Source organism: Pseudorca crassidens, chromosome 2, assembly GCF_039906515.1.
Source record: "Pseudorca crassidens isolate mPseCra1 chromosome 2, mPseCra1.hap1, whole genome shotgun sequence".
Taxonomy (NCBI): domain Eukaryota; kingdom Metazoa; phylum Chordata; class Mammalia; order Artiodactyla; family Delphinidae; genus Pseudorca; species Pseudorca crassidens.
Window position 1 is genome coordinate 101,502,061 of NC_090297.1, and position 25,539 is coordinate 101,527,599.

The 25,539-nt window shown below is 48.4% G+C and overlaps 1 protein-coding gene across 2 annotated transcripts in view; it reads left to right on the forward strand.

The window, feature by feature from the left end:
• The first annotated feature begins 9,202 nt into the window (after positions 1-9,202).
• The window catches only part of VANGL1 (VANGL planar cell polarity protein 1), a 54,032-nt gene continuing 37,695 nt past the window's right edge, over positions 9,203-25,539 (forward strand). Inside the window, exons 1-2 of one of the 2 annotated variants that reach the window (XM_067727378.1) lie at positions 9,203-9,344; positions 18,410-18,616. In XM_067727378.1, coding sequence (XP_067583479.1) covers positions 18,546-18,616 — 71 coding nt within the window. In that variant the 5' untranslated portion in view covers positions 9,203-9,344; positions 18,410-18,545. Of the gene's footprint in view, positions 9,345-16,508; positions 16,643-18,409; positions 18,617-25,539 lie in introns of those variants that run through there. The other variant, XM_067727379.1, reaches the window with a different exon arrangement.

The following is a 25,539-nucleotide window of genomic DNA, read 5'->3' on the forward strand; positions in this document are numbered from 1 at the left end:
TGAAATTGGATTATTGCACTTAAAATGTAAAAATAAACATAAGTTCAGAACGGAAAGTTTTTGTAGTTAAAAGAAGAAATTTTATTATATCCTGGAATTTATGATTTGTCTTTCAGATTTTCACCTAGTTAAGAAACACACACACAAATAACATTGCCAAGACGTTGTTTTGTTTAAGGGGAAAGGTAGGACCTTTCTGAACTACCCAGACAGGGGTCCATATGGTGCTGTTCTGCGTTCCCATAACAACTTAAAGGGAAACTTTCACAATATCTGAAGCCCTTGATGTCCTGCAAATAAAGGAGAAGGATGTCCTCAAATTCCTTGCAGCAGGAACCCACTTAGGCGTCACCAACCTCGACTTCCAAATGGAACAGCACACCTACAAAAGGAATCTACATGGCATCTATATCATAAATCTGGAGAGAACTTGGGAGAAGGTCCTGTTGGCAGCTTGCACGATTGTTGCCATTGAAAACCCGGCTGATGTCAGTGTCATATCCTCTGGCCAGCGAGTTGTGCCGAAGCTTGCTACTGCCATCGGAGCCACTCCTATAGTGGGTGCTCCATTCCTGGAACCTTCACTAACCAGATCCAGGCAGCCTTTGGGGAGCCAAGACTTCTGGTGGTTACTGATCCCAGGGCCGACACCAGCCTCTCACAGAGGAGGCTTACGTTAACCTGTCTACCATCGCTCCCTGTAACACAGACTCTCCTCTGTGCTATGTGGACATTGCCATCCTGTGTAGCAATAAGAGAGCCCACTCAGTGGGTCTGATGTGCTGGGTGCTGGCCTGGGAAGTTCTGCACATGCGTGGCACCACCTCCCGTGAACACCCGTCGGAGATCACGCCTGATCTCTGCTTCTACAGGGATCCTGAAGAGATGGAAAAGGAAGAGCAGGCCTCAGCTGAAGAGGCTGTGACCAAGAAGGGATTTCAGAGTGAATGGACTGCTCCAGCTCCCATGTTCACTGCTACTCGACCTGAGGTCACAGACTGGTCTGAAGGAATAGGTTGATGGAAAATAAACAGTTGCTAATAAATAAAGAAATAAATAAATGGAAAAGTAGAAGGAAAGAAAAGTGGTAGAGGATGGGGTAAGCAGGGATCATTAAACAGAGAAGGGAAGAGGGAATAAAGTAACAGCAAGAAGAAATCTGTCTTAATTATCTACAACCAGTGCAATGGGAAAGTCTGGCTGGAAACCAGAAAGCCTGGGTTTAGCTTCTGTGACCTTGGAAATGGCACTTAAACTATTTGAGTTTTTGTAAAAAAAAAAAATCTACACTACAGTGTTACCAGGAAAATACTATTAAATAATAGATTAAAAATGACTATTACAATGCCTGTCATATAATAAAAAACAGAATAAATATTAATTCCTTCTCTCTGCCTAATCATTTATATGGTTCACAAATGAGCAGCTTCAATAGAAACCCTGTTTTAAAATGTAGGTTTTATTATTATTCAGATATGATGAGGCCAACAGATCAGGAGACAATTGCCTTTGAGAGGGCAATTCCAAGAGGAGGGGGTACACTACACCAGGCAGGGCCACAGAGAAGCACCAGGGTCAGTGAGGAGGCAGGGAGAGTGGGAGGAAAACATGGGCCAGAGCCTTTATTTTCCTGTGAGAGGGAACAAGTAAGGCAGGGTAAGCAAGCTTAAGCATTTCTGGTTTAAATCATTTCAGCAGGTTCTGGGGTGTAGGGCCTGTCTCTGCTTGTCCCATACCTGACCCTGGGGTGATTAGGGCAGATGGATAGTGGTCCAGAGTGTGAGAGTTGGATAGAGGAGAAGGATGGGGTAGGGGTTCTGGATTGGTTGGTTTGCCTATGAAGAGCATCGCTTGTGAGTCTTTACTATGTCTAGGAATTAGCTAGCCCTGAGGGGGGCAGTCTCTCCTGGGGCAGCAAGGCCCCCAGACGTCAAAGCATTAGAAACGCAGAAAATAAAAAGGTATAATTAACTCAAACCCTGATCACTAAGATGGATTAATGGTGCTGTCCTTCTATGCCCAGAACTTGGCCTTCCCCTTCTGCAGCAACCATGGACACTATTGGTGAATTGCGGTGAGTAGATCTGGCTGTGGGCCAGAAGCCGAGGCCTTCCTTCCACACCTGTGTCTGCTCCACAGCCCGGAGTCTGAGCCCAGGCCAGGAGTGCCAGAGGCTGGTTCACCCTTAGGAAATAATGCCACCTGGTGTTAGTCCAAGTAATTAGCTTAAGGCAGTATGCAGGGTGTTATCCAAGTGTTTCTTATAAATAGGTAATGAATTACTGATGATGACTCCCCAGATTAAAAACAACATTAAAGAAGAAACTTCCAGTCCCCAGAAGGTATTATTAGCCCGTCCATCCCTGCCCATGACTGGCCCTGAGTGTGATCCTTTGCACAGCCCAGGCAAGTGGAATCACCTTGGGAACACCTAGAAGCCCCAGAGCCATGTGTTCTGACTGGTGTCTCCATCAGGTTCTCTGCCCTAGCTTCTCTCCTTTTCACTGATAACAAGTGAAAAGGAAGGGTTGACTGAAGCCTTGGCAGCATCCTGCTTCTGAGATCTGAGCTCTACCTGACATCGTGCTGCCTCCCAGCTCCCCTGGTAATGAGAGCCGCTGGGCGTGGGAGTCAGCTGCCCACCCAGGCCTGCGGACCAGCGTGGATGCCAGGGCCTGGCCCCACTGGGGCGTTAGTGCACTTGGTCCATGGGTCATGGCTGCGTGTTTAGGTTCCCCTTTACACAGAGCACATTTGCTTTCTTGTCCATAGTCTACACTCCCGAGCCCAGGAAAGCTGTTATATAGAAAGTCTCATCATTTCCTCTGCTTTTTCATGTATCTATTTGGGCGTCCCACTCTCACCTCAAACTCAACTCATTAAAGATAACAATTCTTAGACATGGAAGAGGCTGTAGAAAGGACAATGTCTGGGGTCCCTTAGAGGCCTTGAGTCTGTGAGGCCATTCAAATAGTTTGCAAAAATAAAGGGGAATGTGCATTTTCTGTGATTTCCATCCCCGCGGCATCAGATGTTCAAAGGGCCCCTGAGAAGCCATCAGATATACCTCCTCTCTCTGGACTCCATCTCCTGGCCTCCCAGGCTCTGTTAGAGCCTCTTGCTTCCTACTTCATGGCGAATACTGAGATGCCCTTGACTCTCCATGCTCACATTAGGCTCACCTCTGTCTGTACATCTACAAGGCTAGTCCTTCCACCCATCCCCCAAGTTACCCCTCCCATCCTAAATTTTGAAATTTAAGATTTCTTCTCCCTGGTCTATAAACAGGCTTCAGGATTTCCTATTTCGAAACAAAACAACTATGACACCTGTCACCTCTGCATGTCCCTGTCATATCTCTCTGCCTCACACGTTCTGCAGTTTTCTACCCACCTCTTGCTCTTTTCTCTACTTCATTGTCAACCACATGTAATCTCTGAAAACTGTATTCATTGTCAGTAGCCCGTCTCCTCCTGAGTTCTAAATGTACACTGCCAAGAAGCCGTACAGCTGATGGATTAAAGGCGGGGAGTCTGTGGTCAGCAAAACTTGGGTCAAAGCCTGGCGCCACCTGTCAGCGGCTGCATGATCTCCTGCCGTTTATTTAACCTTGCTATGCCTCAGTTTCCTTCTCTGTAAAATGGATATAGATGATATAATACCTAAAACATGGGTTTTGTGAAGGATGAGTAAGACCTATAAAATACTCAGAACAGTGCTGGCATATAATAAATGCTCAATAAATGTGACCTCTTATTGTTTGCACCTGCACCTCCCAAAGATACACTCAACATACCTAAAACTGAACTTCCCTTTTCTCCTTGAACTTCTTGCTCCTCTCTGTTCCCTATCTGTGATTGATACTTGCCTCCAAAGGCTGCAGTAACTCAGGCCCATTCATCACTTCAGGCTCCCTATGTCTCTCCTATTTGGTCCCTCTGCCTTCACTCTTTCCTCAAGAAGCCACTCTCCAAACCGCAAAGTCAGCTCATCTTATTCCTCTCCGACGGCTCTCTATTGCCTACCAGATAAAACACACACTTTTTTTTTTTTTGCGGTACGCGGGCCTCTCACGGTTGTGGCCTCTCCCGTTGCGGAGCACAGGCTCCGGACACGCAGACTCAGCGGCCGTGGCTCACGGGCCTAGCCGCTCCGCGGCACGTGGGATCTTCCCGCACCGGGGCACGAACCCGTGTCCCCTGCATCGGCAGGCGGACTCTCAACCACTGCGCCACCAGAGAAGCCCAAAACTCACACTTTTAAGCTCACCACATAGAGCCCTGCGAGCTCCGGACTTTACCCCCTTTTTCCAGGTCGTGCTGCCCCCTCCCACCCATCCCAGACCTGTTTCCTCCCGTATGCTCTCCCCAGGCCAAACTGCTGGCAGGCCCCCGAGGAGCCGTGCTGCTTCAGAGCTTCCTTCCTGTCCTTCCGGACACCAGCGGCATTTTGGTGCCTCATACTTCCAGACCTGCGGCTCTGCACGGCCTCCTGTGCTACCCCGCCCCCACTCTCCTCCAGCGCATCAGCGCGGCACACCGTCTGACATGGCTTCCTGGGCGTACTCTGCCACGCTTCTGTGCCTGTACCCAGAATGCTTCCTCCCGTTTCCTCTGTCAAATACTCATCCTTCAAGTTTTGCTCCCAGGGTCATGGCCGGGTGAAGCCACGCCGCTTCTTCAGGCTAAGCTGGCCCCTTTCTCTGTGCTGCTCTGGTCCCAGCGCTCTCCTCTTCCCCTGTGAGGCTCTGTTGAAGCTGCAGTAAGACATCCTCCAGGACAGCGAGGGGCACACCCCACCCCCACCCCTGTCTCCCATCCCGCTTTGTTCTCTCCTGAGCACTTGTTAAACCATCTGACATGCTGCTCATTTGCCCATCTCCCCTCACTAAAATATAAACTCCATGAGGGCAGAAGCTTTTGTCTATTTTGATGTACCCCCAGAGCCTAGAATAGTGACTGGCACTAATAAGTGCTCAACAGGGACTTCCCTGGTGGTGCAGCGGTTAAGAATCCGCCTGCCAATGGAGGAGACACGGGTTCGATCCCTGGTCCAGGAAGATCCCACATGCCGTGGAGCAACTAAGCCCATGCACCACAACTACTGAGTCCACGTGCCACAGCTACTGAAGCCCGAGCGCGTAGAGCCCGTGCTCCACAACAGGAGAAGCCACCACAGTGAGAAGCCCACGCACCAAAACAGAGTAGCTCCCTCTTGCTGCAACTAGAGAAAAGCCCACGTGCAGCAACAAAGAACCAATGTAGCCAAATATAAATTAATTAATTAATTTAAAAAAATAAGTGCTCAATAAATATTTGTTGACTAACTTGTCAAATCACGGATCAATATTACATTATCTACTTTTGTTTCTCCGTAGCTCATACATTGCCTGCCTCTAGTAGGTACTAAGTATGTGTTTTTGAATGAATGGCTTGGTGGATGAATACTTTATCACATTGCTAGCCCATTTTAAAAAGTTCAGATACTAATATTGGATTCCAAGTTCTCCATCTTCTAATCCTAGCCACTCAACTTGGAATCCTCTAGGTCTCAGCATGAGCCCTTTTCTTGAGCTTAACCACTCTGCTCACTGCCCTTGACTCTATCTCAGACACTGTTCTCTCCACACCCCTGCCCAGACTCCAAACAGAAATACTATTTACCCATTTATTCAACTCATATTGATTAAGCAAGTACTTGAGATAAGCCAGTAACTGTTCCAGCCGCTGTCCTCCACCTGTGCTCGTTCCACTTCTTTCTTTCCTCTTTTCCTTCTTTTCTTTTCTTGTCCTCATGGACAAGTTGACCTTGACCATTCAGACCCGTGTGACTCTCCCTGTGGGCACTAATAACCCATATTTTAGCACCTCATCACTGGCATTATTAACCTATAAGCAGATATTACACATATGTAGATTTTACAGAAAATGGACTTTTAAAGAACCAGCACTTAACATTTCAAACATTTTGGATGGAAATCTAATTTTTTTTCAACATCTTCCCTGTCTTCTTAAATAGGGTACTAGCCACAGAATATCCATGTAACTTTTATAACTCAGGGTCATCAGTATTCTGTGATGTGATAATGTACCAAGAGGAGTAACTGGTAAAAGGAAAGGGCATGAGTTTTGGAGTTAAACAGTCTTTGCAATGATCCCCCTTTGTGGTCCCTGGGATCTCCTGAGGTCACCTCCTGCTCTCTTTTAATGTGTTTCTAACCTACAGGGGACTTAGGAATCAGACGACAAAGTTTATAGAAATATTTGTAAACTATATGTAAACAGTGTCTTAAGTGAGGGCATGAGAGATTCTCCTATGTATAAAGTCTATTTGTTTTGGATTTTTTAAATTTTTATTTATTTATTTTTGGCCGCATTGGGTCTTCATTGCTGCGCGCAGGCTTTCTCTAGTTGCAGCGAGCTGGGGCTACTCTTCATTGCAGTGCATGGGCTTCTCATTGCAGTGGCTTCTCTTGTTGTGGAGCATGGGCACTAGGCGCTCAGGCTTCAGTAGCTATGGCACGTGGGCTCAGTAGTTGTGATTCGCGGGCTCTAGAGCGAAGGCTCAGTAGATGTGGCACACGGGCTTAGTTGCTCCGCGGCATGTGGGATCTTCCCGGGTTCGAACCCCTGTCCCCTGCATTGGCAGGTGGATTCTTAACCACTGCACCACCAGGGAAGTCCCAAAGTCTATCTGTTTTAAAGCATAAATTTATGCAATCTATTCAGTTGATCAGAGGCCTTTCTCACTTAACTCCTGTTTTTCAGGTGTATTCAGAATTCTTGAGGCTGGATAAGTGACTTCGTAAAAAGTGTGCCAATAGTGCATTTAGCATTTTATATATTCTTTTGTTGTTAACTATCTTTACGTGCACATGTCATAACTTGCCAATTAGATTACTTTCCAATTAGATTATTTCCTGATTAGATTATTAATTTCCCAGGACAAGTGGTATTTTATAGCCATTCATTCATTTGCTAAGTAGTTTTCAAAATGGCTACTATGTGGAAAGACCTGTGATAGAAAAGAGATAAAGATTTAGCATTTACACATTATTGAGGAGACAAAATAACCAATACACGGTAGAAGGTGAACATAAAAATCCAGAGAATTCAAATGAGAAGAAAATGTTTTCTCGTTGGGAGAACTGGAGAAGGCTTTATAGAGACAGCATTTGTGTTGGACCTTGGTAGCAGGAAGAACTTTAGTGGGTAGCATTTCAGGGTTTGGGAAATCTGCAAGAATGGGCAGGAAGGGAGAGAGATATAGGCATGAATTTGTGGAATTACAGTCACGCTGTTGTCTTGAGAGCACCCAGTACATAGTACCCCCTTTCCCCAACTGACTTTGGCACAAATGATAAGACCAAGGAGTGGCAGATGGAGCCCCCAATATTACCCTTTTTACCGATTAAGGTTAAGCCAGAGTCTAGGCAAGAGTTCGGTAAGCCTGCTAACTGAACCCTAGGTTAAGGCTGACCCACTTTGTGACAGGTAACGGGAGCCGGGTTATACCATCATTCAGTTCCTGAGAAGTTTTCCAACTCATCTTTTAAACTCGAATACTTGAGATTGTCGGATAAAAACAAACAGTAGATGGCATTTAAAGTAGATGGAATTGATTATCTTAAAAAAGGGTTTATTTTGCACTACCTCTCTTTCCCACAAAAGCACCACATGGTAAGGTAGACATAATACACTAAAGGGTACTAAGATCACTTTTCATGAAAATCCATTGAGGATCTGTAGATCTCATGGGAGCTATTCAGTAATATCATAACTACAATTGGAAAACCCTGGCCTGTTATAACTTTGAAGGGTCTACACTTTAAAGATGAAAGAGACATGTTTTTATAAAACTCTACATTTCTGCACCTGAGCACTGATTCAGGTGGACAGACAATGGGCTTTAACCTTAGGAAGCTGGCTGCCCTCAGGAGACAGGAAAGAGGCTGGCGAGGCAGAGGGTCAGACGCCTTACACTGCCAAGAGTGAGCAGTAAGCCTGGTGGCCAGATGGGGCTGCATGAAGATCACCTACATTGAACATATAATGTCCTCAAGAAATATATATGGGAGAGAGAATGGGGACTAGGGAGGATGGGGAAGAGGGGGTGAGGGAAGAGTGAGGGCTTTGGGGGCTAAAGTTCCGTAACAAAGGCTAGTTCAGCGTGGGTATGTTTCCCCACCCACTGCCCACATTACTTCATTATACACCACCTCTACTGGGCAGCGCGGCCATGTAAGCTGCTTTGGGTCCCAGCCAGACTCCAGACTCTCCACATGGATCCCTAACCCTATTCACCCACACAAGACAACTAAGGAAGAAGAGTGTAAATATTCATATGAATAGTTGGCAACTGTTCAGTGTCTACTGGGCACCAGCCACTTTTCATAATCCTCACCGCTGTCCTGCAAAGGCTGGCTTTATCTTCCTCTCTGCTTTTCAGACGGGGAAACAAAGACTTAGAAGCAGACCTGGTTGAATCAGGATTGGAACCTGGGGCTGCCTGCCTTCAGGGGTGTGCTCTTCCAGTAGCTTCTAGGATACTGGGGTTGGGGGGCAGTGACCACGCTGTTAAAGGGAGGAGGAGGGGTAGGGTCGGCTTTGGGGGCCTATGGGGGTCTGGGTGTGCATGGTTATATGTGGGGTCATTTCCTGAGCTGCATGTGAGTTTAAGTGTGAGTGTGTATGTGGGTTGAGGTATGGGTATATATGGACGTTTGTGGGCTGGTTCTTGGAATATGTGTATTTGAGTGTGTGTGTGTAGAGGGTTAGTCCCTGGGCTGCTGGGCAAATGTGTTTTGGGGCTCCATTGGGGGCAGACAGGCTTGAATTTTGTGCATGATTGTGAGTCTGTGTGTGCATGAGTGTGTACGTTTGAGCGTGCAAGTATGTTGGGGTGCTGGGGGGGTTAATCCCTGACCATGTGTTTGTGATGTGTGGATGAGTGTGTGTGTGGTCAGCCCCTAGGGTCTGTGTGGGTACGAGTGTGCCTGAATAGGTGTGTGAGTCGGTGTGTGTGAGTGTGTGTGCGTGTGTGTCCGGGGCGCGTTGAGCCTGGGGGTTGGGGGGAGACGCCGGCGGGCCCCGCCCTGCGCTGCAGGTGGGCCGGGCCCTCGGCTGGGCCGGCAGCGCTCGCTGCTCTTGGCTCGCGGCCGCGCCGGGCTCGCAGGGCTGGGCTCGGGCTGCGGGGCGGCGCCGGGACAGGAAGCGGAAAGCAGCAGTACAGCGGCGGCGGCGGCGGCGGGGCTCTGCCTCTACAGGAGCCCAGTGCAGGCCGCAGAGTCGGGGCCGCTGCGAGCCGAGACCGCGGGCCGCGGAGCCCGCACGGCCGGCGCGGAGGTGAGTCCCGCCGCAGGCCGGGCGCGGCGGGGCGGCGGGCGCGGGGTGCAGACCTCCCGCGGGGAGACGCCCCCACCCGGACCCGCGACCCCGCGAGCCCCTGGGTCCTCCTCCCGCAGCCCCACCCCGGACTCAGACCCCGGTTCACTGCCCTTCTCCCGCCTCTGGTCGGGAGCCTCCCTCCCTCCAGCGGTCCATAGCCCGAGCCGTGCTTCCCGGGACCCCACTCCTCTCCCATCCCCGCGAGGTGCGCCCCTCCCGCCCCGGGGCCGCACTCCCCGCGCACCCCACTTCCTCGGTCCGGGCATTTCCTCCCCACGCCTCGGACGCTCGCTTCTACCGTGCCTGCACTTTGGGGTGCGCGCCCCGGCCGGCAGGGAGTGGCCGAGCGTTCCTGCAGGCACCCGCGCTGAGGCACCGGCCCTGCGGGGCTGGGGCCGGACCGCCCTGCGCACCCCGGGAGCCGGGCGCGCTCCGTGGTTCCCACCCCGCTGTGGGGCTCGACCCGGGAACAGCCCGCGCCCGGGGACCCGCCCGACCCTGGGCCAGAAACCGGCACAGAGCTGGCCTGTGTTCCCACCTCGCTTACAGAAGGGAGCTGGCCCTGGAGGCGGGCGGGGGGCGAGTCCGGTTGCGCATCGGAGAGCGCAACAGGCAGGTAGGAGTTTACTTTCAAAAACGCCGGGGTGGAGCAGCAGGCGTCCGGCTAGTCTCTGCCCGAGGCGTCCCGGGTGGAGGCAATCTCACCGCTTCGGGGCAGCCTTCGCCACGGGCAGGACCTCATTTCCTCCTGCAGGCTTTAAACTGCCCCAAGCAAACGTGTCCGGGGAAGTGTGAAGCTTTATAAAAATTTAAACGCGTCGGTGGCGGAGGCAGGAGTGGGGCGGAGCCGCGGCCTGGCGGCCCGGAGATGAGCTAGTGAGACTTGGAGCCGAGAAGCCTGTGGCTCAGTTTTCACAGCTTCAAACCAGGTATAAAGCCCACCCCGCGAAGGTGTTGTGAGCTCGTTTAGCCGCTTGTTAAGAGATGTTAGAGCTCTTTATTATGATGATTTTGTGGCTGGCACGTGCATTTTGTTAAACCCCTTTTGGGGGGCTGTGATTGGAAATACATGTATTTTTAGACATCTATTCCAAAAGCTAGCGAGCTGTAAAGAATCTGGCATTTTCACTGATGTGTTTATAAATTTTACAGGGTTGCTGGAAAAATATTATAACTTGTGTCACCAATCAACAATGCTAATTAGCGTTCTCCTTCCAGTGGGTGGGTTGTTTGATTACACAGCTCCTAGGCTCTTTAAGTGAGATGGCAGAAACTGTCTGAATCCAGGGAGATGTAATTAGTCATTTTGTGTAACCACTAATTAGAGTTTTTAGAGTTGAATTAAATCAATGTGATATAGTTGGGGGTTGATTTCTGGGAGGAAACTGTTTATTCTCCAGTTCAAGTAAATAACACTCTTCACCTCCCCATAAGCATTTAGCATTCCCAGACTTTGGTGTCTCTCAATATAATTACTGAAACAGCTAGGGTGAAATTTTCACTGTTACAGTGTTGGCAGCGTGACTTGGTTGCAACTTAATTTGTAAGTAAAATGGGAGAATTTTGAGAATGGCGTGTTTGTAAGGACTGCTTGCCAGGTAACACATTTTCATTGCCTTGTGTACTTGAGCAAAAGGATGAAACCGTAAAGGAAGGTTTCCTGACCAAGAAGCAATGCCAGGTCACCCTGGTCCACTGGAGAATAAACAAATGTTGAGTGAGGAAGGTATTCTCCCCTCCAGCCCCCAACACACACAAACACACACCCTGTTTGTTATCCCAGACCTCAGCAGCATTTGGGTTGAGTGGGCACTTATCACATTGTATTTTAATAGGCAGGTTCTACCTTTAAGCTGTGAGCTCCTTGGAGTTAGAACTATTTCAGATTCATTTCTTTTCTTTTGGACTCCCCACAATGCTTGGGACACTGAACCTGTGAGTAGGAGTTGAAATTGCAGAATTCTTTGTGGGTTCTGTGTGGTTTGGGACAATTTGTGATGGTTGCCTCCCCTCCTCCCTGTAAATAAACGAGTTTGGTAATTGCTACATTGTTATATAGTTTCCATAGTCAAGAGCACAGGTTCTGGAATTAGACTCTCAGAGTTCAAGGCCCAGCTCCAGCACTTAACCAGGTTTGCCACCTTGGTTTTCTTAACTGTAACGTGAAATTCATATTTTTTCTCCCATATAAGACGTGTTCTGAGGATTAAGTGAGATATTATATGCAAATGACTTAAAACAGTTCCTAATACATATGAAGCACTCGATTAACTGTGAGCCATTAGATTATTATGGTCCTTCTCTCTCTATAAAGTGAACTAGCTGTGGCTAGGGGACTAGCTGTGTATGGGCATCGTGCTGTGCCATTTTCCAGAAGGTGGACAAGGCAGGATTAGGTGGACGTGGGGTTGGACCATGTTTCTAGTAGTGGCTTTGGTCTCACCTGAAGCCTGATGAAAAGGTGCATGTATGTTCAGCTGAGGTCTGTCTCCATTGGTGTCCTTCTGAATACCGCTTTATTGGACAGCAGTCATTGGACCCTGCATCATGGAATTTACAGGGGAGGTAGTATTTTCGAAATTACTTTTCCGAAGCTTAAGAATCTGGCAGGGGACAAGGGGCGGGGGTCACTTGAGAACAAATATACATCGTCAGAACTCCAGACACATTAACCATTCACAGCTTTTGGAAATCTATACCCAGCTGTTAAGGGTGTTTCAGAGGTAATTGATGACTGGAACCAAGAGGAGATATTCTGGGAAGGTGAGTTGAAATCATTGGTAAAATGAGGTTGACATTTTCTTTTCTTGTGAATAGTGGCCTGGAATCACTCATTTAGAAGAGCACTGTTGAAAGAATCACTGGGTTTGTTGCAAATGCCACAATCCTTCTGATCCCCACATCAGTGGCCTGGATGATGTGTTATGGTTTATAGACCACAAGTTCAGCAAAATACTTCTTCCCATCCTCCCTTACACCCCTGAGGTCCTCCAGATAAACCCAATAAAACACACAGAGCTTTCTCTGATACTCACTTCTAACCTGGGGACAGTAAAAGAAGGCCTGCAAGGAAAAGAATGGAAATCAATAAATTAGTTAACTATAGCTAATGGGATTCATTAAAGTAGACTCACATAGACCAAAAAAAGTACATAAGTTTAATGAAAATGATACATAAGTCATGTGCCTTACAAAGGTATTCTTTCCAATGGAAGGAATTTAACTTTACTAAGTAGTAATAATGCTTACCGTGTGCTAGGCTTTAGTCTGAATGATTATGAATGATCTCATTTAACCCACCTTGAGCCTATAAGGTAAGTAAAATATAATTCTGTTGTTATAATTAGGGAAACAGGCACAGAAGGGTTAAGTAATTAATCTGAGGTCACACAGCTGATAAGTAGCAGAGCCAGGATTTGAACAGTGACAATCTAACTTCAAAACCTGTGCTCATTGCTTGTCCCCTGTAGAAGAAAAGTTGACTAAACAAAATTATCTAAATTATCCTTTTCCCCTTGAGTGCCACGTAATTAAAAACGGGTACCTTGAGAAAAATGTTAGCTTGAAAACAATAAAAATAATAAATGGTGTAAACCCTTTAGAATTATATATATGATAAAAATCAAATATGCAAAGCGATGTGCACAGTATATATAAACACAGTTGCTTCCCTTGGAAGTATATCCACTGCAGAAGGAGTAGAATGGCTCTTTAAATTCAGCGTGTGTCTCTGTACCCCTTGCAAGGTAACTTTCTACCCTCCAACCCAAGTTCACTTAATAGCTCTAGGCAGAGCTGTTGACATTTTTATAATTTCCTTTTCTGAGAAGGTTAGCTTATGTTTACCACTGTCATTACCATAACATATTATTTCCCTCATATGATTTTCTGAACACTGTGTTTTCCTTTCAAGTAGGAGTCAGATATATTTTGTGAGTGAATGTGACTTTAGGGGCGGATTCTCTTCAAGGCCTCTGATCCCCACTTTGCTTTTAATAAAGGTGGGGGCGGGGAGGAGGTTCTCTGACATTTTTGTTGGGGAATTCCAGATTTAAGATGCTGCCACTTAGTCAAAAGTGCTCTTGAACCTGTCTCAACACTGCCCTCTGACCTTCATGAGATGTGATTTGACAAGCTCTAGCCCTATCCTGGTGTTTGCTTGCAGCCCGGAAGGGATAAATGACAGGAGGACAGGGGGAGGCAGAGACTGATGCCAGTTCTTACTGTGTCTGGCATATAACCTTTGCCGCTGAGTAAGACTAGTGCAAGCAGCAGAGCAGCTCCACTCTTGGTGGTTCGGATGTCACTGTGGAATGTAATCTCTGCATCTTTTTCTTCGGTTGTAAAACCGAGGATTTAAAATAGGCGACCTCTAAGGTTTCTTCCACAGTGAACCTATGGGCTCCACGTCCCGACATGTGCCACCTAAACCCTTCCTTCATTCAGCACACATTTACAGAGAGCCTGTTGTGCTCCAGGAGCTGGAGAGAGAGTAATGAAAGAGGCCCCTGCCCTCGTGGAGCTTACTGTCTCTGCAGGAGCCAGTCCCTGTGTAATTGGAAATTGGGATATCAAGAAGTACAGGGAGGTGGGAAAGGGCCAGGTGAGGCCGGAGGACCGGAAAGGCCCTTGAGAGAAGCTGTATTTCAGCTGAGAGGGATGAGTAGGAATTGGGCAAAATGAGGTGGGTGAAGAGTGAGTAGAGCAGATGTACTGAGGCTGCAGAGAGCCGGGTGCCTTAGAGAACCTCGGGTATAGAAGGAAAGCCCAGCTGGAGAGGTAGGCAGGGCCTGGCAGACCAAGTGAAGGATTTTGAGTTTTATTTGAAGTGCAGCGGAACACCGTGGAGGGGTTTTAAGCAGGGAAGCGACGTCCACGTCGTGATTTGAAAGATCACTCTGGCAGCTGTCCAACCAGAGCCAGGCACAGTCTGGGTCATGTCAGGGGTCAGTGTGATAGATAGATAGTTCCAGATTCCAGGATCCACATTTACACCTTTATGTGACCCTATCCTATTCAAGCCAGTGCAGCAGCCTATCACTTTATTACCCAGAGAACCTGATTCCTTTTCTTTACTTTATTATCTTCCTGATAAGGCCTCCCTCTGACCTTATCTGAGTTCTGCTAATTTCTTGTGCATACAAGGGAACTATCTTGTAAATGTACTGCTGCAATGATAAGCTTCAGGATGTGTTTTTCTGTTAAGGATGTCGAAACCCTTCCATTGGCTTTTGAGATGAGTTCGCTCTGGATTTTGTCCGTCTGCCTCTGGTTGCTGCTTCTTAATCCTCACTGAGATCTGGGACAAGAATTGATAGCTCTGGTAGAGACAGCGTGACGCAGAAGGGGCCCGAACTCTCGAGAGACTGGATTCTGTGAGGAAACCTGCAGGCTTTGGAATAGTCTAGCCCTGTGTCCGTGGAGCCTGGAGGAAGTGGGTGGCCTGAGAACTGGGAGAGTGAGGGGTGGATAACAGGGGACAGAGGGCACTTAGGGACAGTAGAATGTGTGGGCTGAAGCAGGGAGAGAGTTGTGAAAATGGTGCTGGGTTGGCTCTATAGGGTCAGTAGGATGTTTGCATGGCGCCAGTGGAGGAAATTGAAAAGAACAGTCCGGGGCACCGGAGAGCATCGCGGGGGTGATGGGAATCCCAAGCGGAGCAAGAGCCATCTGAGTAGGAAATGTGCATTGGGGATTTATCCTTTCAGTAAGTATTTGTTGGGTACCTCTTATGTTCAGTGTATCCTGGGGTAGGTAAACAGTAGCTTCTGTCTCCATGGAGCTTATCCTAGAGTAAATCCATGGACGGAGGAGAATAATGGGTGAGTTTTGAGTCTTAAAAGATAACTTGATGGGGGAGAGGGAGAGGACTGTTGGAGGAGGAGTAGCACAAACACCATCAAATTGGAGGAGGACAGACAGCAGAGAGCTCCGCGAGGGCAGCCATGTGCTGTGTGCCATTGTCATTGCTGTAACCTAGCATCGCCTAGCAGGTCTCTCATAGCCCCACTAAACGTGGAGGCAGATGAATGAATACATGGGTTAAGAAGGTCTGGGGGGAAGGAGGACAAGGGTGGGACCTTTGGATTTGGCTCCTGGCAATCTGGCCAACTTAGCGCTGTTTCAATGGAGCATCAAAGATGGAGGATTGGGGTGACAAGAGGGAGGGAATGGCAGCATATGCAAACCACCCCTTTGAAAAATATAGTTAGGAATTGTGAGAGAGAAACCAGACAAGGGCAGCTGGTAGAGTGGAGGTAAAGCTTTCCCCCAAACAGCACTTGGGAGCCCATGATTTCCTTTGAGGGGCATGCCTGGAGTTGCCTTAACGGATGGCCGGAGGTTTTAATGAGGACTAAGGATGACGTCCTCTTGCAGTAGGGGAATGAAATTTGCATTAGCATGTGCCAGAGGCTTTATTTTGGGAGCTTCCTTTAACGCTTAAAAGCAACCCTAGGAAGAGATCATATTAAATGGCCTCATTTTACAGAGGTGTCGGGGGCAGGGGTGGGAGGGTGGGGAGATAAGCTCACAGAGGTAAGTGTCTGCCCCTCGGTGTCACGGCCGGGGAGCCTGAATAGGATCAGCCCAGGTCTTCGGGGCCTGGGCCACCTGCCTCTGAGACACCCCAGCAGCATTTAGCCGGAAATAGCTAGAAGCTGGGATGGAAAAGAGAATCGAGAGTTAATGGGTTGGAGGGCAGAAAAAAGTATAAACGTTGTGGATGGTCAATTCTGGGTGTAGAAGACAGCAGTCAGGTTTCTGGGCCAGGCAGCCGGGTGTTGGAACCTGCAGGTCAGCAGAGAGCTGGGTGAAGGACCTTTGGGGAAAGAGGCTTATTCAGGGCAGGTCTGGAGATCTTGGCTCACCTCCTGAGGCTGGCATCTGCCAGGTATGGAGAAGAACAAGCAGCATAGCCCAGAGCAGAAAGGAAGTGAGAGTCTAAGGTGCTGAAAGCTCATTGAAATTGCTAGTGAACATGCTGGGAAGAAGAGTAGGGAGAAAAAAAAAAAGATGAGCTTGTTCTTAAAGTCTTCTAGAAAAGTGGGGGAAGGTCCAAGAGCAAAACTAACATGTTTTTAAAATGCCCACAGTGGGTTTTTTTTCCCACATTTGATGCTTTACAGTCACCCCACGAAATAGGCTGCCTTATTTCCATTTTACGGATGAGGACACCAGAGGCTCCGAGGGGGACGCAGCTAGTTAGCAAGCCCTGGACTGCACTGGGATGCAAGCCCAGCGCTGTCTGGCCGCAGGTGAGCCTCAGGTGGGAAGGCGAGCATGGGCACCCACTCTGTCTTGCTCCTTTCCGTGTCTTTCTCTTACTGAGAGAGACAAGGAGAGCCTCTAGGTTGGGGACTGGTCGCGGGAGTCTTGATAACCCCAAATGCCCCTTCTCCAGCGTATCGGAGCCGGTGCTGGGAGTGGTCACAGTTGTAGCTTGTTTGTTTCTCGCATGAGCCCTTTTATTCACCTTTTACAGATGTGGGTTCAGAGAGATTTAATAATTTGACTGAGGTCGTATAGCTAACAGGTGAGTAAAGCCTGGGATTGGAAGCCAGCTCCTAATACTGTATCAGCTTATATCTCCAGGTCAACCCTGTGAAGTCCATGGCTAGTGGGTTTATCCCCATTTGACAGATGAGGAAATCGAGGCTCAAGAAGGCAGGTGACTTATCCCAGGTGGTACTTGACAGTGAGCAGCCCTGGCTAGACCCCGGGTCTCCCCACTGCTCACCTTGGGCTCATGCAGGAGAGCAGACATGAAATAATGAGTCAGGACATCAGGAAAAGGGAGGCTAGCTAGCCCTAGGTGACAGACCCTAGGGAATGAATGATAAGGGCAAACAACCTAGGTGGTACTGAGGCTCGGACTGTGTTGGCCAGTGGTGGTTTGTGGGTGATTCCCTCCAGGCTGGCAGGTCATTCATTGCTCAGGAGCCTTGGCCTTCTCCCAGTGGGGGTAGAGGTATGGCATCTGCGGCTTCTTTGTTTTTTCTTCACACTGATCTCCCTGGCTCTGTTTGCAGTGTCAGCTTCCAGGGGCGCTGGAAGGAGGAGCCCTGTGGGGTGGAGACCAGCTCCGGGGTGAGGGGTGCAGAACTCCTTTCTCTCGAAGTAAAGGTTTAGCATGTGGGGCTCAGGAATGTACTTGGAAACATTTCCAATTTATTTTTATTGCATAGCAATATTTAATGAAAATGTGGGAAAAGACCCAGGAACCTGCAGCTAATAAATCACCTGCTTTCATTTTCTGATGTTCTGTCATCCTTGTCCTTACGTAAGTGATTGTAACTGGAATGTAGATTTCAGCGTCTATCTGCAGTGCTGTATGTAGCCTGCTTTTTAAATTTATCACTATATCATACAAATTTCTGTTCTTCGTAATTATCATTTTAAACAGCTCTATGATATTTCTTTGGGTGAATGAATCATGTTTCCCTGACCTAGTCCTCTGTTTGGGGGGCATTGAGAGTGTTTCTTGCTTTTCACTATTTTAGACAGTGTGCTAATAGTAGTTTTTCGTTTAAAAAAGGAGATTAGTTCCCTGAGATAAATTCTCAGGAGTTTGGATTCCTGGATTAAAGAGATTGAGAACCTTTTTTTTTTTTTTCCCCAGTGGTTTCGGAAACTCTGAGCAAATCCCTGAAAAGCTGCTTCCCTGGGTATTGTTTTGTAACCAGCACACTGGCAGTGGGAGCTGGGCACGGTGTCTAGGACTGGGATGCCAGGAAGGCCGGCTGTGTCTGGGAGATGGCCAAGGGCCAGGTCTCTCCCACCTCCGGTTTCCCCGCTGCTGCGGGGCGGGGGTTGGGCTTTGCCCGGCACCACCCGTCCCCCTCCCAGACACCTGGGCAAGCTGGCTGCTGCCTGAGTGGAGCACTTAGCACTCAGGAGCCTCACCCTTGCTCACTTGTTCCATCATAGAGACCCCAGAGAGGAGCTTGCTACTGTCACTTATCTTCTCGCCCCTCGGGTTTGGCTTTGAAGGTTGATATCCTTTTTTTTTCCTGTTTTCCCAGAATTCGTTCCTGCCGAAGAGTAAGTCCTTGATTCCCAGGCCCTTTGAGGTCTGAGGAGGAATCCAGTAGGTGAGATTCTCTACCTCTAAGGAGAAACAGTACCTGCTCCTTCAGCAAGAGCAAGCTCTCCGTTGCTATGGATACCGAATCCACGTATTCTGGATACTCTTACTATTCTAGTCATTCGAAAAAATCTCACAGACAAGGGTATGTAAGCTACTGCTTGTTCCACTTTTCCTTTGGGGGAAACTTGCAGGTTGCTCAGGCTGCCTGGGCTCACTTTCAAACAGTCCCCCCGCAGGGCAGTGGACGCCGGAGGTTCAGTCCAAGAGCATTTAACGGGCATCGGGAGGAACTACACCACCAATTTACATTTTATAGCCACCATTACAGTTGGTGACTTTTAAGTTCTCACAATTGATTTTAAATTAAAGTTTCTCCCTTCAGTGGAAATGTTTTTCATTTCTAAGTACTTTTCATAGATGACAGTTCTCTCAAAGCTTTACCAAGAATGCGAGTGAAAGTTCCAAAATAAAAAAAGTGTTAATTTGTTGCTTCTCACCCAAAGCTGCTGACTCATCCATTATGCATTTGCCTGAGGCGTATCCACTGAAGTGGCAGGATTGGCCTAGTGCCTTATTTATTTCTCTCTGACTAGTCTTCCCAGTGCGCAGGCCTGGGTTTTGAAAACTCCGACCTCGGTGATGGGGCCAAATTTCCTCTCCTCTGTGAGGAATGAACAGGTCTGCACTGGTATTCATAAGGCCTGCAGTATTACAGACCTGCAGAACGGTGAGGAGAGAAACGAGGAAATGAATGAATGAAGAGGTGGTACTGTACTGGTGAAGAGTGCAGTTGATGAAATTGCAATGCTGCCTCTTCCTTAGAGCCCTCCTTTGTAAAATGGGTATAGCAGGGCTGTTGAGAGGATTAAATGAGATTATGCTTGTGAAGCATTTAACACAGCACATAGTAGGTCACTAACCAGTGGCTGTATTAATGCTATCAATGGCCTTGGCATTTCAGCACCAGACTCAAAGGCCCACCTGTGGTCACAGCCCTGCCATGGCTGGGAATGGTGATTATAGTGGTGTTTCCCCGACTGAGCAGTTCCCCATACAAGCAGCTGAATGCAGAGCAGGATTTTGTTTTGTAAAACAGCAGTAAGATATGGATATCTAATTGATCTATTCGTTTGTTAGCATGTACGGATGTACACACGCAGAAAGGGGTCTGGAAGGATAGTGTCGGAGCTGCCCAGAGCGGTCATCCACCGGGAAGGGGTCCACACAGGATGGTGACTGATGGGAACTTTCATTTGTGCTTTATCTTTCTGCACTTGTTCAGTCTTTTACAAGTGTATATCTTGTGATTAAAAGTAGAAATGGAATGAGTGTAAAAGAAGGACTTTCAAAGATTATTTAATGACATGAGAAAATACATATGATGCCACGTTACTAAAAAACAAGATTCAAAACTTTGTACCTATAATGGTTATATATTCTTATGATACAATGAATGGTAACAGATTGACCATGCCTATCTCTAGGTGTGCAACTCTTGGGAGTATAGTTGTGTGTGTGTGTGTGTTTAACTTTCCTTATTTTCTAAATTTCATGTATTGCTCGTATAATCATAACAATCTGGGGGAAAGAGGTAAATGAGCTTGTGCTGGAGCCCAGGCAAGGCTTTCTAGTCAGCATGGGAAACAGCAAGGAGGGCTGCTGAGTGAGGCGTAAAGTGACATGCCAGAACCCAGATCCTGAGAAAGTCAGGAACCCTCTGGTGAGAAACATTTAATCACAAATTTCAATCAGTGGGTAAACATATCAGATTTGTTCTAAAATACTAGAAACAGCTGTGTAAAAATGTCCAATCTTTGAACTTAACTGGAAAAAGCAATTCCCTTGTCAGTGTGCCAAGCTTCCCCATCCTACAGTGTGATGAGTGGAGTGGGAATTTGGGGTTCTCTTGGTGCTTGGGGGTGAGTAGAGAGGGACGCCTTGCAGTGTTCAGAGGAGGAACCATCTCTGGCCTCCTTTATCTAGACTCGTGTCCCGACTGTCATTGCTCTGCACTGCTGTTTCCTCAGGCCCCTTGGGGCCCCGAGAAATTGATACTGCAGTGCTCTTGTGGTAACTTTAGGAGACTGTAACTTTCAATGAAAACAGCAGGCAGAACTCTGAGGGCCTTCTTGGACCCCTGCGGAAAGTACTTGGCAAATAATACAAGCTGAGACCTTTAATAATTTAACCAAGGGTGTTGCTGAATGCCTACTCAGAAGAGCTCGGGGTGAGAGATTCAAGATTTATAGGTGAACTTCCTGGCATCTTTAGAAAAGTTGGATTCCCTGACAGGCAGCCCTCTAGGGCATAGTGACTGTGGGGCAGAGGTTGTAATCCATAGAGAGTAGGTGCCGGGAGTCCTTTGTCGGGGTGGGTGCCCTGGACCCAGCAGAGGGTCTCTATCACCGGGAGTGTCCCTGTGAGGGCTGCTTTGCTCAGGGATTTGTTGGGAATTTGAGTGGCAGAGTAGGAAAGGAGAGGGAGCTTGTTTGCTCTTTAGGAATCTTGGTAGAACTGTCAGCGGGGAATAACGAAGGGCAGCAAACTTGATATTCCTGATGACACCGAGATCATCTTTGGAGGACTGGCTGGGTTCTAAGCAGATGACAAGTGACTCTTTTCTAACAAAGAGGTTAGTGGTCTGGTTTTGTGATACCTGCCATCTCCAGAGGGTATCCAGTTAACTTGCTGGGAAAACGGCACAGACTCCAGCCGACCTCGCCTAACCTTTGGGTTTTGGAGTACCAGTTCCCCGAGTTCAATACAGCGGCTGCCAGTACTGTTCGTGACCAGTTTGAGAGTGCCTGTTAGGACCCTTGGTCATTATCCCCCATCCTCACAGCAGTCCCAGAACGGTGGGAGGTGGGACCCCCGTTCAACAGGTGATACAATTGAGACTCAGAGAGAGCACTATTTGCCTGAAGTTATGAGGTTGGTAGAGACCCTCAGGTTTAAGGCCCCATTTAGTCCTCCTCTGGAAGCCGTGCTTTCCTCCCTGGGCTGTGCTGGGTGGAGAGCGGCAGAGTAACTGATAGGGAAGAAAGGGAGTGGAGGGTAAGCCATGTGACTAATGTACTATAAAATGCATTGTCCACAAGAGGCTGCCTGAGCGGTAGGGCGATCTGTGCTTTTGTTCCGAGGCCGCTTCCAAGTCAGTTTGTCCTGTGCCCAGCCCTCGCACCCGAGGCAGTGCCGAGAGGAAGCAGCCAGGCCCCGGCAGTCGCAGTTGGTGGAGAAAGGACAGGTGGTGGGTGGTGGTAGAGAAGGAAAGGGAAGAGTAACCGGTGGGGCTGGCTTTCCCCAAGTAGAAATAGACAAACAACAGAAAGAGGGCAAAATCATCTTCCCAGGAAATGCTGACTGTAAGTGGGAACGGTCTAGGAATCGACGGGGATTCTGGTCAGAGTGAGACGGGCTTTACAGCAGCACCCCCAGGGCTCAGCTCTGGAATCGCCTGAATACAAGCATTTACACACTCACACACGTGCGGGTACAGACACATGCCCAGGCCTCCAGCATGTTACTGCTTGCCCCCGACTCCTGACTTATCTTTACTCATACGGGCACATGATGCATGGAGACAGGCTCAGAGATAAAGATACGAGGATTCCTGTGGCTGGCACACCTGCCCAGCAAAGATGCCTAGGTGATCCAGACAACTCGGGTGGAGTTGGAGAAACACCAAGTGCGCGTGTGTTTGAAAAATCCTTTCAGTGGTTTGGTAGCCTACTCGCTGTCTCCTGTTTCTCTTAGACACCGTGGACTGGTGGTCTTCACCACTGGCGGGCCCTCTCCTGGAGGGTACTTAGCACGTCCTTGACATCACGGCAGTTGGAGCTCTGGGGATGAACGTTTGGGTACCGATGCAGTGAAGCGACAGCCATACTGGACTCATAGCTCTGCATGCTGGAAAGCACTGGGAAGGCAGCCTTTTTTGTTGGACTTCTCTATGTAGTCCGGGCTCAGACAGTAATTTAGGACCAGTGATTTTTATAAAAGCTGTACAACAGGTCTTTCTCCCTTGACAAGGACCAGCACGACATGCAGCCCACGTTGAGTTGATAGGGTGAGCTTTCTGTCAGCCCCTTACTTGACAGTGAATGGAAAACTTTCCCCAATTGCTTATTGTTTCTCACAGTGAGTCCTTTTGAAGTGGTTGTCTTTGGCAGCCCAGAGTGTTGGGTGCACTGCTTTGTGTTCTCCAAGGTCAGGGTCAAGTCATGACTTCTAGCAGTAGCTTCAAAGGCAGATCTGGGCCTGATGCACGCTGTCCTGAGTCCTGCTCCCAGCCTCATGCACTTAATGCTGTTTTAGTATAGAAGCCACGCTGTACACTGCAACATTGTGTAGCTGAGCGCTGCACTCACAGCTCCCATTATCGAGCCCCCGCTGTATACAGGGCATTTTACAAACAGGGAAACTTCTGAGTAGTCGCTCCAACAACCTCCTCCCCCAGGAGCATTTGGGTGGGAGAGCCTTGGGCAGAGTTTCCTGGACCACCTGCCTTCTAATCACCTGGGGTGCTGATGAAAAGGGCGGATTCCTGGTGTCTCTCCTCTCCAGACTATTTCTCTGGGGATGGGGCCAGTGAATCTGTACTTCATCTGCACCCCAGGTGGCTTGTCTGCACATTCACGTGTGAGAAGCAGTGGTTTAGGGTTTTGGGCTTGGAGGATGAGAAACCTTCCTGGAGTTGCCAGGTAGTGGGCTCTTATCTGGTTTACCTCTGATGTTACCAGGGGAACTGTAGAGATCGCGTCTCCTTTGGGGACTGTCGGGCCCTTTAAGGGCCAGGCTGGGCCAGTTGGGGTCGGGTCGAGGAAGGGCTGGCCCCTGAGAGACTGTTTCCAGCCCTGGGTGGTTCCCTACCCGCTCCGGCCCTGGTAGTGTTCAGCCTGCAGGAACTGGCACTCGGTGGAAGAATTTTGATTTCCAGTGGAATTTGTGCTGTCACAGGATTTGACCCGTGGGACTAGTGAAGAGATTGATGGGTTAGGGGAGCACGTGACTTGGCAGATGGCAGGACAGTGATAGATGTGAGAGCAGTTGGGGAAAGTGGAAACACAGTAAGAGGAGCAGTGCCTCGGTCTGGCCTGGCCAAGGTGGGGGTCCTGGGGAACAGTGATTCCAGACTTAGTCTAAACAGCTAAGACTGATCAGACACATGGGAAAACTTTCCCCCATTGCTTATTCTTTCTCACAGTGAGTCCTTTTGAAGTGGTTGTCTTTGGCAGCCCAGAGTGTTGGGTGCACTGCTTTGTGTTCTCCAAGGTCAGGGTCAAGTCATGACTTCTAGCAGTAGCTTCAAAGGCAGATTCCATAGCTCTGGTAAGTTCATCAAGTTCGGGGTGTGGGAATGAGCATAAGGAATACTTATGCTACAAAATCTTCCAGTTGCTCTTCAAATCAGTGCCGCAGAGCGGGTCTGAATCGAGGCAGTCGGTTCACATCCTGCTCTGCCACTTGCTGTGACTTTGGGGAGTCACTTAACCTCTGTGAGCCTCCGTTTCCTCATTTATAAAATGCAGACAATAATACCACATAGGGTCATTGTTAGGACTGAACAAGATTAGCATAAGAAAGCACTTGGTAAAGTGCTCTTTAAATTGGGGTGGGCAGTGGAGTGATTGGCAGTGACACACACCCCTGGATAAACAAACAACATCTCTTTGCTGTTTCCTTAGTTGCCCAGTTAAAACAAAACACCAGAGTTGACCAGAACACATCTATTTCTGGACTCTAATTTAACAGTAGATTGTAGTGATAAATTACGCTACAGGGATTAGAGATGGTATCACTGAAAGCGTCTCTGGGACAACTGAAGCCTCCCTGCCCTTTGAAGGAATTAACCAGGGCTTATCCTAGGGAGATATTGATAAAGCAGAAGTTTGACCACAGAAAGTCTGCATGTGGTTTTGTTAGCTAAGTAGTAGGTTAATAGGAGGGATGCTGTGCAGGGGGAGGGGGTTTGATTGTGTGTTAAAAGCTTCTTTTTCATCTGTCTCCGAGGAACACGTACTCTGCTTCACCAAGTCAAGCCACCATTCTTTGCCATGTGTGGATAGTAATAGCAGTAATAATAGCCACAGTGTATTATTTCACATCCCTGTGTCTATGTGGTGAGATCGTTATCCCCATTGCATAGATGATGAAACTGAGGTTTTTCAGAGGCTTGTCAACTGAAGTAAAACACAACATGAGAGCTGTGAGGTCACTTTTATTTGGGGCTTCCTGAAGACTAAAGCCTGGGAGACAGCCTCTCACATGGCTCTGAGGAACTGCTCTGAAGAGGTAGTGGGGGAGGTCAGCATATATACGACTTGACGAAAGGGGTACATGCAAGCAGGCACACATCTTGGTAGAAGGTTGCTGCTGGTCACGAGGAGCAGACGTCTCCTTTAATGATTTTAGTGCTTTTCTGGGTGTGAGAAGATGGGAGAAATTGGGTTCGTAACATTTTCTCCTGAAAATGTCTAACTGTCTGAAAGGCTGTTCTGCCAGTGTTCCCAGAGCACAGAGTGCCTCCTTCCTGATCTCTGCCCTGAACTCCTTTCAGGGTGTGTCGAAGGTCAGCAACAGCAGGGGCTAGCAACTTCATCCTTTTAGAGCCACTGGTGAGCGACATTCTTTAATTGGCAGGTTCAGTAACGTGTGCAGGCTCACACATCAGGTAGGGGCAGAACCCAAACGTGACCGTCTGTCTCTGTAGTGTGTGTGTGCGACGCTTCTGTCCTGCCTGGGAGACCTTGGGGAGGAGGGCGCGTGGGTGAAGGAAGGAGGACTGATGTCAGGGCGGCCTGCGGGACGGAGTTTGAGGGAACTTATTCTTGGCCACTGAGGGGCTCCTTTGGAGGGGCTCCTGGGTTGACTCTTCACAGTTGGGGGTAGGGGTGCCAGTCTCCATAGGTGGTTAATGGCCAGGTCATGACCCCTGGGCTTTGCACAGTGGTTGATTCCTAATTTCAGCATTGACCCACAGCAGGGTGCGCTCATCGTCACCCTGGAAGACCACCCAGGAAGTTCATCTGGGGTAAAATGGTGCAACAGCCTGCTTTCCTTAGGGGG